This window comes from Varanus komodoensis, unplaced genomic scaffold, assembly GCF_004798865.1.
Source record: "Varanus komodoensis strain SLA01 unplaced genomic scaffold, ASM479886v1 scaffold101, whole genome shotgun sequence".
Classification (NCBI taxonomy): Eukaryota; Metazoa; Chordata; class Lepidosauria; order Squamata; family Varanidae; genus Varanus; species Varanus komodoensis.
In genome coordinates, this window is record NW_025335275.1 from 254,990 (window position 1) to 272,300 (window position 17,311).

General features: G+C 44.8%; 1 protein-coding gene across 4 annotated transcripts in view; it reads left to right on the top strand.

Moving 5' to 3' along the window:
- Positions 1–17,311, top strand: part of SLC44A2 (solute carrier family 44 member 2) — an 80,213-nt gene that overhangs the window by 12,799 nt on the left and 50,103 nt on the right. For 2 of the 4 annotated variants that reach the window (XM_044419279.1, XM_044419281.1), the window contains exons 2-4: positions 5,764–5,812; positions 7,176–7,249; positions 8,428–8,512. In XM_044419279.1, the coding sequence (XP_044275214.1) occupies positions 5,764–5,812; positions 7,176–7,249; positions 8,428–8,512 (208 nt within the window). Of the gene's footprint in view, positions 1–1,550; positions 1,906–5,763; positions 5,813–7,175; positions 7,250–8,427; positions 8,513–17,311 lie in introns of those variants that run through there. The other 2 variants (XM_044419280.1, XM_044419282.1) reach the window with 2 other exon arrangements.

Genomic DNA, 17,311 nt, shown 5'->3' on the forward strand with positions numbered 1-17,311 from the left:
ATTAAGAAAACTAAGATCATGGGATCCGGTCCTCTCACTTCCTGGCAGATAGATGGGGAAGAAATGGAGGTAGTGACAGATTTTATTTTCCAGGGCTCCAAGATCACCACAGATGGGGACTGCAGCCAAGAAATTAAAAGATGCTTGCTCCTGGGGAGGAAAGCTATGGCAAATCTAGACAGCATACTAAAAAGCAGAGACATCACCCTGCCAACAAAAGTGCGTATAGCCAAGGCTATGGTTTTCCCAGTTCCAATGTATGGCTGTGAAAACGACCATAAGGAAGGCTGAGCGCGAAAGGATTGAGGACTTTGAATTGTGGTGCTGGAGGAGACTCCTGCAAGTCCCTTGGACCGCAAGGCGATCAAACCAGTCAGTCCTAGAGGAGATCAACCCGGACTGCTCTTTAGAAGGCCAGATACTGAAGATGAAACTCAAATACTTTGGCAACCTAATGAGAAGGAAGGACTCCCTGGAGAAGAGCCTAATGCTGGGAACAATAGATGGAAAAAGAAGAAGGGGAAGGCAGAGGATGAGGTGGCTAGATGGAGTCACTGAAGCAGTTGGTGTGAGCTTAAGTGGACTCCGGGGGATGGTGGAGGACAGGAAGGCCTGGAGGAATGTTGTCCATGGGGTCACGATGGGTCAGACACAACTTCAGGACTAACAACAACAACAACAACAACAAATTGTTCTGAACTGCCCAGAAAATTTTGGCTACTGGGAAAATGTAAAGAAAAAAAGAAAGAAGACAGTGACATCCGTTTGAATGGTGAACAGGGGGAGGGCAGTTTAAGGAGAAGTAACATTTTGGACATGACGACACTGCAAGAACTAAAACCTGAAAAATGGAGTGAGTGATCAGAAACTCAGTTTGGCAGTGGTAGGTTTGTGCACCTTGCCTGGTATGGTTCCTGCCCCTCTTTCTAGCCTGCACATGGACATCCTCCCCCTCTCATCCCCAGGACACACTGCAGCTGCCATGGGTCAAGGCTCATGTTAGGTGCCCTTGCTTCTTTGTCCCACTGCACACTGCTTCCCCTCATGCCAAGCCATAGCTCTGACCTTCTGGCAAGCTGGAAATGAGACATATTGAAACGAGAAGTGGTGGTAAGAGCCAGGTCTGGAACAACGTGTGTGTGGCAGTGGCTGGCTTACAAGAGGAGAGAGGAAAGTTAGAGAGGCCATAGAGCCTTTTATTCTTTGGGGCACTAGATAGTTTGTCATCGTCTTGTTCACTTTTCTACCGAACTCACGATGCAGTTGTGAAACGGTGGCTTCTTCAAGATCACCTTGTGCACCTCATGGCGGAGCGAGAATTTGTCTCCTGAACCCCCTACTCCGAAAAAAACCCAAATGCACCCTATCACAACTGGCGGGCTCGTTTTAACCGAATGCTCTGTCCCCCGGCAGTGCAACCAGGAGCTGCTCTTTCAGTCCTGTTCAGATGTGAAACAAACTCATCGCTTCCGGATTGCATCTCGCGAAGAGAACCGTACTTGCAAACTTTCGCTCTTTTGCAAGAGAATGGAAGAACGTCTCCGATGCGGAGGGTCTTTCGAAGGGCCACGTTTCTGGCGGGCGGCTTCTGCCTTAACGGGGCAGCTCAGCGGCAAGAGCTGGCAAAGGCGTCTCCTGGGACTTGACAAAAGAAGCCGCGCCCCAGCCTGCTCCTGGAAAGGCTGTGCCCGCCTCCTTTTTCCCAAATGTCTTTTACAGGTTTGGCCAGTTGAACCCCTGCGGGAGAAGCCGCGCTAGGCGCCTCATTGGGCGGCTGATCAGCTGACGGTGGAAGGAAGGAGGGACGCAAGGAAGAGAGAAGGAAGGAAGGCCGGCGAGGGGGCGAGCGAGAGGGGAACTCAGTTAGCATGGCGGGGGAAGAGGAGAACTATTACGGCAAGCATGGTAAGGCAGCGGAGTGGCGGCGCCGCCCAGCGACAGGAAGGGCAGCCTGGCCAGCGACGAGGTGCGGGCAGAGCGCGCTGGGCACGCCCGCAGAAGAGGCGGCCGCTCTCCGCGGCGGAGCGTGGCACGGCTGGGCATGGCTTTCGCGCCGCGGCCTTCTGGCGAAAGGCATCCGCCGTGCTAGCGCCTTACCGAGACGCCGGAAACGCGAGCTGCGCCAGGCCCTGGGTGCGCCCCCGCGGCCGCGGTGCTCTCTTTTGTCCCGCCGCCCCAGATTTGTCACTAAATTCTGTAGGAAAGACGGCTCTGAAAAGTCCATTTGCTTTATTTCGCACCAATTTAATGGCTGAGAAAGGAGGGACGGGTAGTCAATCCAGCCAACATCTTCAAGCAATACCTAAAGTAAGATAAACATCTGTGGTGGGGGGGCAGTCTTTGCAAGATCCTCCGTCGTTTCCCTGCAATGGGCGGCCCACGTGCGTCCTGCCGCTGCCTCCACCCACTGTTTTATTATTGTGTTATTAGAAAGGGAGGGGAAACGACTTTTTCATAATGACGCTGTTAAATGGTATTTACGGCCCTTCCCACCAGTCTTTTAATCATTTGTAACCTGAAACCAGATTACAAGGGTGCTAACGTACTGGGACCCCAAGAGCTGGGAAAAATGTATCTTTCTGAATAATATGGATGGCCCTGTTAGGTCAAGGGAGTGGAAGAGAATAAAATAAAAGGATTTGCTTCTTGAAACATTCTGTAAGGAAAGCAGGCAAAGTTGCAACTGTCAGAAGGAACCTTCCAAGGCAAAAGGGTGGTATTTCCCTCCATGCCCAGCAAAAGGGGGGGGGGGTTGGAGAAAGGACTCACTCTTGGGGAGAGAAGCCAAGGATCTCCCCCCATGGCCCTTCAGGGTGGGGATGCACTGCCCATGGCTCTCCTCTGCCTTGGCTGTGCTGGTTAGGACTGATGGAAATTCCCATTAAGGTGGACCACGTGTTCTGCATCTTTCCATAAAGCTAACTCGGCTACCAGCTGCGGCTTCCTTAATGTAGTGAAGACATGACATCTACATCACGCCTCTTTATGCAGTCCCAAACCCCTCCTACATTGGGAAGAGGGCAAATACTGTAAAAACAGACGGGAGAGAAACTGTGACTTAAGTGGTAATATGTTTGTTTGGACATGGGCCTCCCGGAAACAAAGTATTCTAAGGGTGGTAAGAATGTGTTCTTGATGCATTGTCTGGGAACTGTCTGAGGAGAAACGAAGCAAGGAGAGGCAAAGGGTTCCCAGTGTTTAACATGAATAAGGGATTCACCAGCTATCTATTAATTGGGTATATTAATCCATACAGTTTTAAACCTGATGGATGGAATTAGTGGGTATTAACTAGGCCTTAAATCCCCACCCACTGCCAGAGGGTGATGCCCCTGTGGTTACACCTAGAATTATCTATAGGTGACCCTGCTGTTAGCAAATGCTTTTGTTTACAGTTGCCCAACAAAAAAGCTGCATCAGACCTGCTTAGGTAAATTAAATTAGTCCTTCAAAAGGTTACTTATATTTAATGATGAATACTCTTCCAGAAGAATCCCAAAAATGTGATTTTTTTTGAAAAACATTTTTTCTATTGAAAAAACCATTTTTTTCAATAGAAAAAATTGCTATGAAAAACAATTGCTATGCTGTATTTTATTTTGCATGTTAAAGTAATTTCTGAGTTATGAATCTCAAATTATGAACTTCAGCTTACTTGGGATTTCCACCTTTAAAGCAGATTTAGGGAGAGGAAGGATGCTGTTTCAGGGGGAGTAAAATTAGGCTGGCAAGAATCCATGTATTTGTAGCCAAGACAGCAGCCATGCCCTTTCCAAAAGTTGTGCTGGTGACTGGGAGGCTTGTTCATTCCTGAACCTATTGCTAGTGTGGTGGTATTGGGCCAAAATAAAAAGTTGACTGGGACTTTCCCTTTATCACTAGTTTGTGTGTTCCTCCTGGAAGTGCTGGTGGCTTTACTTTCAGGGCTCTAATGTTTCATCCCCGCTGATCATTTCTGAGTTTTCCTGTGATTCCTGGGCATTTCATCAGGAAGTCAACACCAGGATAGAGAAAACTATTTTGCTTCAGTGGGTGTTACCCATCTAAACAATGGTGATTGAAGCCTGCTGAGGAAAGATTGCTTGCTGGGCTAGGGAAGCTCAGTGGGAAGGCACTGGTTTAAATTTCTAAAATGAAAAAAGTTCCCGTCTGCTTAAGGCATTATACCTTAGGACAGGGGTGAGGAACATGAGGTTTTCCTGTGGTTGTTGGGACTCACCCCTCACCAGTGGCTAGGCAGGCTAGAGATGATGGGAGTTGCTGTCCAACAATATCTGTAGGGCTCCATGTCCCCATCTCTGCCACAGAAGGACACTTGTGCTTAATCTCATATGTGTCAGGGCTTGTGTTTGCTTATCAGTAAGGAAATAGTACTCTGTGCATGTTCAGAAGTTTACTATGCTTCATTTATTACTTCTCCCCCAAGCCCATGGGGTGAGGTAAGACATGCATTTGAATAATGAGAATATTAATTATTCATATATGTGGCCTTGAATAAGCTGCTCAGGAGTAAAAACTGGCATTGAAAACAGCTTCCTAGGAAAGCACAGGCTCAGGTGTAGCTTTAGAGAAGACACCTTGGGGTCTCATCCATTGTTTCCATCATACTTCAGTGTGATAGATTTATGTGTTTTCTCTGAAAAATTCCATCTTGCCCTGGAACAATCAGCTGGGAATGTGTTCTACAACTACGCCTCTGATTCTTTTTCTTGCTCTCTGAAACACTGGCTAGTAAGCAAAGGGAATCTTTCTCAGAGGGTGGGGGACCATGAAGGGCTATTCCTCCCATTTGCTCCAGGGCAGACCATGGAACAAATTTTGTGGGAGATAGCCCCCAAACTCCCTTTCTGCGGAGTGACGGGGCATCTCTGAAACAATCACCTCGCCTGTAGTCGTTGCTGCTTCTTTCCCTCTCTCCACTGGTAGCAACTAATCGGGGCAGTGGAGGGTGCCAGTCAGTTATTTTGAGCCTTTACCAAAGACAAAAATGGTTAAAGAAGAAACCCCATTCCCTACAGCCCCTCCCACTGGCTTCCTTCCCACGTGGAAGGTTTTGAGACAATCATCCCCTCATCTTCCTCCTCCTACTCCTCCTGTTGCATCCCAGAACCTTGAGCCAACCCGAGCTCGCCAGTCTTGCTGAGACATTCCTCTTCCTCCTCTGAATCTGAATAAGCATATTTGATGTGGGTGGTGCCCTGTGGGAATGCTTGCCCAGGCCCTCCATCTCCCTTGCTCTGGACACTTGAACAAAGGGAGGACTATGGCAAAGACGCTGTTGCTGCTGCTTATGCTGTATTTATATCCCACCTCTTCCCCTCTTGTGAGTAACTCTGGCGTCTTTCTTAGAATAATGCAGGTGATTTGACTGGAGATCAGACTTGACTTGCTCAGATCCCCACCTTTTAAAATGCAGCTTCTTCAGCTGAATTCCTGCCCATGCTGCAGTTCAGAAAAGAATGGGCAGCCCTTTGTTCAGCCCATCCAGAGGGTGTTCATCTATGCAAAACCTCGATGTTGCTGGTTTCCTGCTACTCTAAACTATTAATGTAATCCCTCACATTCCCTATATATATCCTGAAAGAAAAGGAACAGATAGCACAATCCACCAACATCCTTCCCATGGTTTCATCCAGATCCTTTTCATTTTAGTGGCGCTTTAGCCTGAGAACTTACTGGTGAATAGCTGTAAATGATTTCTGTATTCCTGCCTTGTATAGCTGCCTAACCCAGTATGTTGTTTTATTTCACATTCTTTTCTAGGGACACCCCAAAAGTATGATCCAACTTTCAAAGGCCCCATCTATGACAGGTAAGGCAACATGTTAATGAAAGCGTTGAAGACACTCTTGCCTAAATATAGCATTGTTTTGGGCAGGGCATGCAGAGGAGGGACAGCCTGATGTCAAGGAAGATTGACTCTTGTTCCTGATCTCTCTCCTCACCATGCTTCTGAAAAGCAATGATGTTGAGAAGGTTGCAGTACTGAAAATGCAATTTCTGCTGCCAGGAGACCCAGATAATTTTCTCGGTGTCAGAATATTTGCTGGCCTTCTTTGCTTCTCATTTCCATGGAACCTGTGCCTAGTAGCAGCCTGGTTTCTTTCTCTTCTCCCTCCTATACAGCGGCCAAGAAGTTTCCTGGCTTATTGTATATTTTGTTTTCTTGTAACTTTTTGATTATACAGCAAGAATAATTACCAATAATTTGCAATAATTACCAATAATGTGGAGTAAACATTTTTCTGTTGCTTCATTTTTCTATGGAGAATGTTCCATTGCTGAAGTTAATTAGTAAAGAATGGGTGCTAATAGCAAATACAGTGTTAGAGCAGCTTGGCAATCTTAAAGCTGTAATTGTTTTACAGGTAATTAACTCTAGCAAGTATCTGAGGCAATCATATATGTCAGTGAAACATCTGTAAGTTTGAAATGCTACAGATAAGTAATGACAGCAAAACTAACAGTACCCCAGGACCTGAGTGGATGGGAGCTGAGAGATGAGTGGTTCTCAACAGCCTGCAGGTGTTTTTATGAATGTGTGAATACTGTTCACACCATTGTTTTTTTCTTAAATTTAATCAATGTATGTGCTGTAATTTTTAACATTTTAAAAGAATTCAAATAAAATATCTATATAACATAACGTTTAAATTACACTAAGCTTGTCCCACTTTTCCTGTTCAATCATTTCAAGTTTTTCAAAATACTTGAATGCATATATTGCCAGTATGCAATGCTGGAGTAATTGATTGTGTTGTTTAGTGTGATGCCTCCTGTTCCGTATGATGAAACTAAGAAATCATAAGATGTTCTTAAGAAATGTATCTACCCCTACACTAAACCCAGTAAGGCACTTTGCTCTCACTTATGGATTGCTTTATTTTGTTCTCTGTTGGCCCCTTTCGATTTAAGGGCTAGGTGGGTTTAATTGGGTTTTTACACAGACAGACACACACACCATCACCCTCACCAGATCTCTGGTTTTAAATCTACAGTGGAGAAGTAGCACTTACAAACTTATATGAATTGGAAGTTCATATGCTTTATAAGTTTCTTTTAAACTTACAAATCCACTTTGGGAGAGGGAGTTGTTATAGCAAAGCCATCAGCCAATCTCCAAAAGCATACTAACACTCTAGTGAACCTTTAGATGATTTTGCTTTCTTCCTCAGGGGTTGTACAGATATCATCTGCTGCATCTTGCTCCTGCTTTTCATTGTGGGCTATGTCATCATAGGGATTGTGGGTATGTATCCTACTGTTTTCTTTATTTCTATGACTTTAGGTAATGGTAATGTTGCTTAAGATGGACCATTTCAGAGTAGGGCAGAAAAGTGGAACCTTGTGTAGCTTTGGGGTTTTAAGTAAACGAAGAAGAACCAAAAGTAGATGAGCACTTTAAAAGATCTCTACCTTTTAGTCCAGTGGCTTATGTGTAATCTGGATATAGGTTGAACCGTTATTGCAGGAGGTTTGGCCAAAAGGATGGGAGAAATTGTTATTTAGCTCTACTCCTAGATGTTGGAGCCTCTTAAATATACTTCACTGGATATTTTTGGAGTGTGTTGTGTTTGTGCTATATCTTCCCAGCCATGAAAGACCAAACTATATTTTTACTTATAAAGAACTACAGTAAAACCTTGGATTGCAAGCATAATTCATTCCGGAAACATGCTTGTAATCCAAAGCACTTGTATATCAAAGCGAATTTCCCCATAAGGTTCAATGTAAATAAGGTTAATCCGTTCTGTAACTTTTTTTTTTTTTAATCAGCGGGGGTGGGGGAGACGATGCTGTACTCGCATCCGCAGTGAAAGAGAGAAGAACCGGTGCTCAGTTGTGAGGTGATGCTCGGCAGGCAAAGCGCGCATAATACTCCTACGGCAAGACATAGCTCGTTTATCAAGTTAAAATTGAGAAAAACATTTTGCTCGTCTTGCAAAACACTCACAGACCAAGTTACTCACAATCCAAGGTTTTACTGTACTGCAATTCACAGGAATACATTCACAGGACTCCCATGAAACAGCTTTAATTATGTCTTCTTGTTGCTTCATCCACCACCATGTCTTTCTAGAGAACTTTGCTAGTATATAGTACAAAGCTGTTGTGTTAGTACCTTGGTCAGCTGCGTGTTGCTGTTTTCCAGCAAGGTTGGAGCTATGTGGAGCAAACTGTGCAGTTCCCTGAGTTTTGTAAGGGAATGCAAGGACTTAGGTTCACATGCAAGCTAAATCGCTGAGTAGAGTTGGGCAAGTTAACTTGCAGCTTTTGCTGAGCATAAAATAACTTACGTCTTCACCCAGTAGAAAAGGGAAATGTAAATATGGATAGGAGATGCTGAATTGCTTAGACAACTATGTGATGTTGCAAGACATGAAGGAAAGTATCTAGTTTAACTTTCAATCTCTGTCTCCAATTCAGCATGGACACAAGGAGACCCCCGGAAGGTGATCTATCCAACAGACAGTCGTGGGCAATTCTGTGGCCAGAAGGGAACACCCAATGAGTGCGTATCTTGAAAAGAGAATCCTCTAGTTACTTGCATGAGTCCCTGTACAGTCAATTAGACTCCTTGTATTACGATAATACTCTTTACATCAAAGACATAACAGTATCAAGCAGACTAGAAAACCTAAAGGGGGTAAACTGTTCTATAGAAGTGCTATGGGTGAAAATGCCAGGCTTTAAAACTAATTGATTCTGGTAGCTTGCTGTCATCCCAGGATCAGAATGCTCAGCATCCAAAGCAAAACTTAGTGAGGCCTCCATATTAGAAAGTGTTGTAATAATGGGTGACTTCAGTTGCCCCCACGATAAATAAAGGTTCCAGTCATGAGAAATAGTTAAACTTCTGCGTGCTCTAAGTGTATCCTAGAACAGCTGGTCTAGTGCAGATAAGACAAATCAGGGGTGGAGGGGAGTAGACTCACTGTGGGATGAACTATGCCAGACCAGGAGAAGCAATCAGTAGCGAGGAAGCAACCCTGGATTTAATGTAAGTACTGGCCAGCATTTAGTGTAAGATGTGTCGTCAAACCAGCAGGGAACAGTGACCCCAGTGCTATCGGATTCAAGGCCTATTTAAATAGAAAATTGCCAAAGAATTTCAGCATAGTTACATTTGAGTTCAAAAAAGGAAACTTGTCTAAAATGAAGGAAGTTTTTTGGATCCTGGCAGCAGTGGCAGAAGAGTGGAGTGGGAAGGAGCTGAAATAGCCAGGGGAGTGCAGGAGAACAGCAGTGGTCCCAGGGAATTAAAGGTAAAAGCTGGAAGGCACGCTGCACTGATATGGGCCCAATGCACCTACAAGTGAAAGCAAAAGGGGTCAGGGCTAGGCACCAGCTGCTCACAAGGCCTACTTTAGGTCCAGCACAGCTGTTGGTGGTCCCAACAGAACGGCACTGGTGGGCAGTGCACTAAGAATCATCCCTTGTTTGCATCCTGTAGTTGCCACCTGGGTTGCCTGGGGACTCTCTTCCCCAGGGACTTCGTCTTCCCTGAAGGAACAGGGTATCAAGCCTCAAGGAAGGGTAGTGTAGGTAAAACAAATTGGGTGGAGGGGAGCAGATATTAGACTCACTGTGGGGTGAACTATGCCAGACCGGGAGAAGGCCATGGCAGAGTGGCAGGTGTTGCGGTTACCTGTGGCACCTGTGCCATGTCTGTGTACCTTCCCCAGGAGGAGCCAGGATACACAAGTGCAAGTTGGGGAAGGTGATGGTCTAGAGCAGTGGTTTTCAACCTTTTAAAAGTTGGGGACTAGTGAAAATAGAAAAAATATTTCAGGGACCACTGAGGCAGAAAGCATTATATACATAATAAAGTATTTTGTATATTAGTTTTTAAATATAATTCCAGGAAATGAAAATTCTCTAAAATAACCAGAAACTGAGCAGTAAAAAGTCTAATAAAAGAATAAAATATTGAAATTAAATGTAATTGAATACAACTGAAATTTTTATAAAGCAATATTTAATTCAAATAGGGCTAGTAGAAAATCTGCTGTTGCTTCTTTTCAATAATATTTGATAATTGTGGCTGCAGCGTTGTTTCCATGAGATGAAGTGCTTCGTTGACATCCATTCTGTTTCTCTGTTTGGTTTTTATCAGTGACAGGGCTGAAAAATGCTTTTCACACAAATATATAGTAGAAAATATATAGAAGCACAGAAACAGAAACAAGAGTGAGTCAGAAGGGGCCTCCTGGGCCATGTAGTCTGACCCCCAGCTCCAGCCGGCTCTGCTCATGACATGCCTACTATGTGCATGTCCAGCCTATTCTTAATATGATTAACAATTTAATAGTTCTGTAACTTAGAAGCGGATATTATTTTTCCAGTGATATCCCAAATTGTGGTAATTACTGCATTTTATGTTTAGACACCAGGGTGACATCAGAAGATAACTCAATCAATTTTTCTTTTTCATGATGATTAAGTGTACATGAGTTAATTCCTTCCATAAAAGGGTTGTTAATCCAGAAATTGCCTTTACGGGGACCCTCATTTTTAGGGTAATAATAGTTAAAGTTTTGAACTAACACCTTTAAATGTTGACTTACTATATTAAATATGAATTTCCAGTTTACATCAGCCACAGTCAAAAATTCTTGCATATGTGGAAACACTTCTATGTCTTCTTGTGATTATCCCAAAGAACCAGTTTCTTTTTGAATGCATCCATTTTATTTCTCAGTATGAAAATATTTGTGCAAAACCCCTGAAGAAAAATACTTAGTTCATTGAAAAGGCTAAATATATCCACCATATACACAAGCTTAGCCATCCATTCCTCATCCAACAAAGGCTCTACTAATGCAGAGTTCCACTCCTGCAGAATTTGTTTTACTTCTTCTCTCAGTTCAAAAAGATGTGAAAGAACCCTTCTTCTCAATAGCCACCTTACTTCGGTATAGAGAAGGAGAAGTCAGTACCGCGAGTCCATACTTTCACACGGTGTCATAAACAGCCTGGAGTACAAAGCTGTACTACGTGTTTCATTTATGATCTTCAGTTTATCATTCATCGCAGTGTTTAGCTCAACAGAATGTTTCTTTTCAACTAAGTGCTGCCAGGTTATCACACAGTGAGTGGACATTTCTGGATGTGCAACCTCCTTTATATTTGCAACCGCCCCTGAGCAATGTCCACTTGTGCTTGTAGCATGCCCATACTCACTCCGATGCGCTTTCCCCAGTCCAAGCACTCCGATGCGCTTTACCCATCATCAGGACAGTGGTACCTTGGCTCACGAATGCCTTGGTTCATGACCAAATCAGGTCGTGAACAAAAATTTCATAAAAATTTTGACGTGGGTCGCGAACTCCGCATTGGGTGGCGAGCAAGATTGCAGCCATCTTCCACCCCCCCCCCCCCAGTGGGGAGATGGCCTTGATCGCAGTTGTGTTCATGCAGGGAAGACGTGCGTGATCATGGGCGCGCTCCTGCAGGAAAGACGGTTGCAATCTCGGCCATCCCCCCCACAGCCAGCATGATAGCGGTCATCTCCCCACCCCACCTCCGAGTGGGGAGATGACTGCGATTGTGCTGGGGGCAGGGGGGGGGACTGAGATCATGTCCATCTCTCCCTCCCCCCTGCGCACCGGGATGACCGGCGTGTGCAGGGATGATAAGCACGATCTCAGTTGTGCTGGGGGGTGGCGGGGAGATGGCCGCGCTTGTGCTTGGCAGGGGGGGAGATGGCTGAGATCTTTGTTGTTCTGTCACTTTGCCTCACATTTTTCTGATTAAAAAAAAAAGGTTACAGAACGGATTAACCTCATTTACATTGAACCTTATGGGGAAATTTAGCTTGGCTCATGGCCAATTTGGGTCACGACCAGAGTCCTGGAACAGATTAAGTTTGTGAGCCAAGGTACCACTGTACTTTTCTTTTGACTATTGTTTTCACTTTTGAAGATGGTTAAAATGTTTTGTTGTTTTTTTCTTTCTGTTTTATAGGGTTTAAAATTAGAGCACAATGACACAAGACATAACTTGCTTTAAGAAATACCACAACAAAGTATTTGTGAACAACATGTGCATGTTGTCCACAAGCGGATAGTATGTATCCCTACCAAGTATAACTTGGAGGTACCGTGTGAGTGACATGCACATATTTGATGGTGTGCATCATACCTAAGCCAATGGGAGGTTAATACCTACTCACCTAAAATCCCTACACAGTGCTACCTGTACTTATTGTCCTGGACAGTGCTGTGCTGAATAAAATCATATTGTAAGATGTGTCCAAAAATGTTATCTTAACTTGAACTTTAAAGCCTGAATTTACACGATTATATAAATCTCTGGTATTTAAATATTCCATATGATTATGTTATTTTGGACTTTAAAGTTTTAAACTTTTTGAATACATTCAGGGTGATTAGCTCTTTTACAGACGGGCAGGAAATTTCCAGCAGACTGGTACCAGTCTGTGGACCGATGGCTGAAAAGCACTGATGTATACCACAGGTTAGAAAAGATATTACTAAGTGCAAGAGGCTGCCAGCATGGTTAACAAGCAGTGCCAGAAAACCTAATGGAGGAAGAAGACTTTCTTCAGAAAATGGAAGTTTTGCCTAGATTAGAAGAGGAGGAGGAGGAGGAGGAGGAGAGGGAGCACAGAGTTACATAAAAGAGATGCAAACAAGCAATAAGAGATGCAGAAAAGCATTTTGAGGAGTATATCAACTAATTATATCAAGGCAAACAAATATTTTTAGATACATAATAATCAAGAAACCAATTAGGGAAGCAGTGAGACTGTTAGAGTTAAAGAAGCATTAAGGGAGAATTGCAGAGATGCTGAATGAATTATTCTCATCTGCCATCATTGCAGAAGATACAGGAAAGACACCTTTGCTTGAGTGATGTTTTGGGAAAGAAAGGTTAAGAAACTGAGGCACACAGCAGAGACAAAAAGATGAAGATCCCAAACTTACTGACCTACTGAAAGTAAGTCACCCAGCCCAATAGGCATGTGGACAAGGGTGATCCAGTAGACATTGTTTAGATTAATAAAGTCTCTTACCAGAGACTCCTGAACAAACATAACTGTCATGGAAGAGGCCCTCTTATGGTTTAGTAACTGATTAAGGAATAGAAAGCTGAAAGTAGCAAAAAGAAATTCCAATCTTTTTGTATATGTTTATGGTATAACAAGCCAGAGGCAACTGACTGATCTTATGGTTTTGGTAGACCACTTGATGAAAAGGAATTACAACTTCACATTGCACATAGTAAAACTATCAAATCATAACATAAATAAATAATAAAATAAAACTATCAAAGGCCACCAAAGGGATGCCTTTAAAAATGGATTGGACATATTACTAGAATTGCAAAGAATATAGTTCTTTGTGGTGTGGGCTCTGAGCCTGCATGGGAAGATTTCCACTCGTTCTGGTGGGACCCCTTCCCCTCCCACCCTATATATCTGAGAGGGGTTCCCACCCATTTCCTCAGTTATCTTCCAACTAGCATTGTGGGTGCCGCAGGACTTTCCTCTGTTGGTAGCTACCACTTTTCCCTAATTCTTTTTTCCTTGTTCTTGCTACTAACTTGCGTTACAGTTCTTGGTTCTCCTACTTTTAACCCAAACCTACTGTATCCAGGAAACTGGGTCTTTTCAGCCTGGAGAGAAGGAGGCTTTTAGGGATCTTTTAGCAACTTGTATGGATGTGATGGGATGTCATGTGAAGGAGGATGCATTCCAAAGGGGCAAAGTACAAGGAAGTAGGCTTCAGGTTGGACATCAGAAAGCCCTTCCTGACATTTAGGACCCCTTGGGATATCAGATAGTCTTCCAAAGGAGGAGGTTGAGGCCCCATCAGTTCAGGGAAAGACTGGGCAACCACATGTTGGAGGTTACATGAGTGGAGCCTGCTGGAGCCAGGAGTCAGACTAGATGGCTCGGGAATCCTCTTCTGACTTGCTTTGTTTCTATGTTCTATCCCCCACCAAAAATTGAATCCTCTTTCTATTGTCTTTTCCTGTCCCCAATGCTCTTGTCTCCTTTCTCCTTTTTTCTCTTTTCTGATGGCACCTAAGGTGCCATTTCAGAAGCATGACTGTTGTAGGAGCAAGTTGCCCTCAGTGGAGATCCTCTGTGCCTCTTCTGCCTGGGAGAGGGGCACCTCGTGGAAGCCTGCCTGCACTGCCAGGACCTCACTTAACAGGCCCAGAAGAGTAGAGTGAGCAGAGTGCAGGTTGAATTATGGAACTGTGCCCTCCAAGCTACTATCTCAACCAGGCTTGTGTTGCAAGACCACCTGTCCACATCCCAGGCTTCAGGATTGCCAGTCCTGCCTTTTGCAGTTACAGGGGCTCCTCTAGCCGTGCCATTCACTTCATCTACTCCAGGGTGCTTGGCTGAAGCCTGCAGGGCCAAGAAAACTGTCAAAACTAAGAAGATGGCTGAGTTGGAGAAGGCCAAACACAAGAAGAGGTCTTGGGCATGCCACCCCCTGTCATGACCAAGGGTGGCACCAGTATGCACGGATTAGGCCCGTGCAGCAATGGAAATGCTCTTGGTGACATTGATTTCACTGCCAGGTGCACCAGCTTGACCTCCCTCAAAAAATTCTCTATGGAGATCAGTCCTCACCTTGCCGCATCCCTCTGCTGCCATCTCACCTCATCAGCATGTTGAGGCCTTCTTGCTGATGCCGTCCCGTGAATGGTAGGTTTTAGCCAGCAACCCTTAAGGTCATGTAAGTCAACTGGGCCCCCTTACACTGTCTATCAACCATGGGGGCAATACTTGCACCCTCAACAGCAGTAGGTGGCCACCCAGTCCAGGTGGCAGGAGGCAGCTAGCTATTTCTAGCAATCTAATAGGAGGGTGAAGGCAGACAAAAAAGCGACATTGACTAGTCTGACTGACTAGTCCCTTATCCCCATCTGGTTGGATGGATGGCTCTCTGCCTGTCTTCTTGCATGGGAAGCCATAACTTCAGCTAGATGGATCCTCTTTATAGTGTAGAGAGGATATCAAATTGAACTTGACACTCTGTTGCCTCTTGGATTCAAATGGATTATGCCACTGCCTCCATTCCTAGCAGAAGAGGTATTTTTGCTGCTATCAAAAGGGGCTACCTAGCCTGATCTTCCATATGATCCTCAAGATGGGTTCTGTTCCAGGTATTTTACCACAACAAAGAAGGATGGTGGTCTCTACCTGATTCTAGATCTTGGAGATGTCAGCTTCATTACCCTGAAGAAGTTTTGCATGGTTTCCATGGAGAACATCTTACCACTGCTACATCAAGGTTGCCCAGCAGAGGGCAACAAAAATGATCCAGGGTTTGGGAACACTGCCCTATGAGGAGAGACTGAGGGAACTGGGCATGTTCAGCCTTGAGAAGACTGAGGGGGGACATGATGTTTGTTTGTTTGGGTATTTCTAACCTGTCCAATCACTATATGTATCTGGACAGCTTACAACAATCATTCAATAAATGCAATGTAATAATTCAATAAATACAACATAGCTATCCCTCTATAAGTACCTCAGAGGCTGTCACAAAGAGGAAGGTCAAGATATCTTCTTACTGATGCCAGAGTGTAGGACATGAAATAGTCAATTCAAATTGCAACAACCCAGATTCAGACTGGACATCAGGAAAAGCTTCCTCACTGCCAGATCAATACAACAGTGAATCAGCTGCCTAGAGAGGTGGTGGGCTCTCCCACACTAGAGACATTCAAAAAGAAACTGGACAGCCATCTGAGCGGGATGGTGTAATGCGGTGTCCCACAACAGCAGGGGGTTGGACTCGATGGCCTTCCAACTCCGCTATTCTGTGTTTCTATGATTCTATGATGCAGCATGGCTCTTCTTATATAAGATCAGGTCTTGCTGCTGACATTTCCCCATTTAGACTTGTATTTCTGTTTTGCCTCTTCTGCATGGAAAAGGGCCGCTTTTCTTTTTATTATTGTGGAGAGATTCTAGAGCTTGTGCCAACCTAAGTCTAGGCAAAACTTATGATTGAAGTATTCCATGATGTCCATGTTTGCAAGTTATTTTGCTGTTTGCTAAAGCCCTTAATGGGTTGATTCTGAGTTTCCATGATTGGTTGAGGCTATTTGTTTGGTGTGCCTTTGAGATGAGGAGGGAGACATTCCTTTCTTCCCTTCTCAACCATGACCAGCTTTGACTGGTACTCTGGGCAAAGCAAAACAAGGGTTGAAAGGTTGGAGCTGCATGGGCAACCTGCTGGTAGAACTTTTCTCCTTCAATTTACTTCATCACCCTTCCCCAGGCTACTGAAAGAGATAGCCAGAGGTATTAGATCCAGTGAGGGAGAGGGAGGGGAAGAAGCTTGAACAAGGAAGTTGGTGAAACACCTTCCTGCTTGGTTTCTCAGAAAATGGAGTTCAGGCTTCCAAACAGAAACATACAAACAGAGCGAGTCAGAAGGGCTCTCCTGGGCCATCTAGTCTGACCCCCGGCTCCAGCTGGCTCCACTCACGACATGTCCACCATGTGAATGTCTAGCCTATCTTTGAACAGCCTAACCGATGGGGCTTCAACCACCTCTTGTGGAAGCCCATTCCATACCCACGGGGTCCTAAATGTCAGGAAGTACTTCCTGGCATCCAGATTGAACCTTGGTTCCCTGAACTTTGCTCCATTGGAGTGCATCCTGCCCTTCTCTGCAGGGGAGAACAGGTCTCTACCCACTTCTGTGTGACACCCCCTCACATATCTGTATGCTGCCAACAGATCCCCTCTGAATTGCCTCTTCTCCAGGCTGAAAAGACCCAGTTCCCTCAGTCATGCCTCATACGGCTTTCCCTGCAAACTGGCCACCAACCTTGTGACCCTACATAGCCATATCTCTCCTGGAATGTGGGATCCAGAACGGAACACAACACTCCAGTTGCTGGCACACCAGAGTCATATAGAGTGGTAGTAATACCTCTCTCCATCTAGAAGCCACGCTTGTGGCTATGAAACTAAGGGTGGCGTTCGCCCTCTTGACTGCCACCGGACCCTGCTGACTCATGTTTAGCCTGCAGTCAACTAGCACCCCAAGAACCCTTTCACAAGTGCTGCTCTCCAGCCACTTTTCCCCTAACCTGTACTTATGACACCCATTCCTATGCCCCAAGTGCAAGACCTTGCACATACCCACATTGAATGCCATCCCATTGTCTCCTGCCCACTTCCATAGTCTGTCCAGATCATTTTGGATATGAAGTACCTGCTCCTCAGTTGTGGCCACTGCCCCAGTTTTAGTATCATCTGCGAATCTGATCAGCAGACTGTTCACCCCTTCTTCCATGTCATCGATGA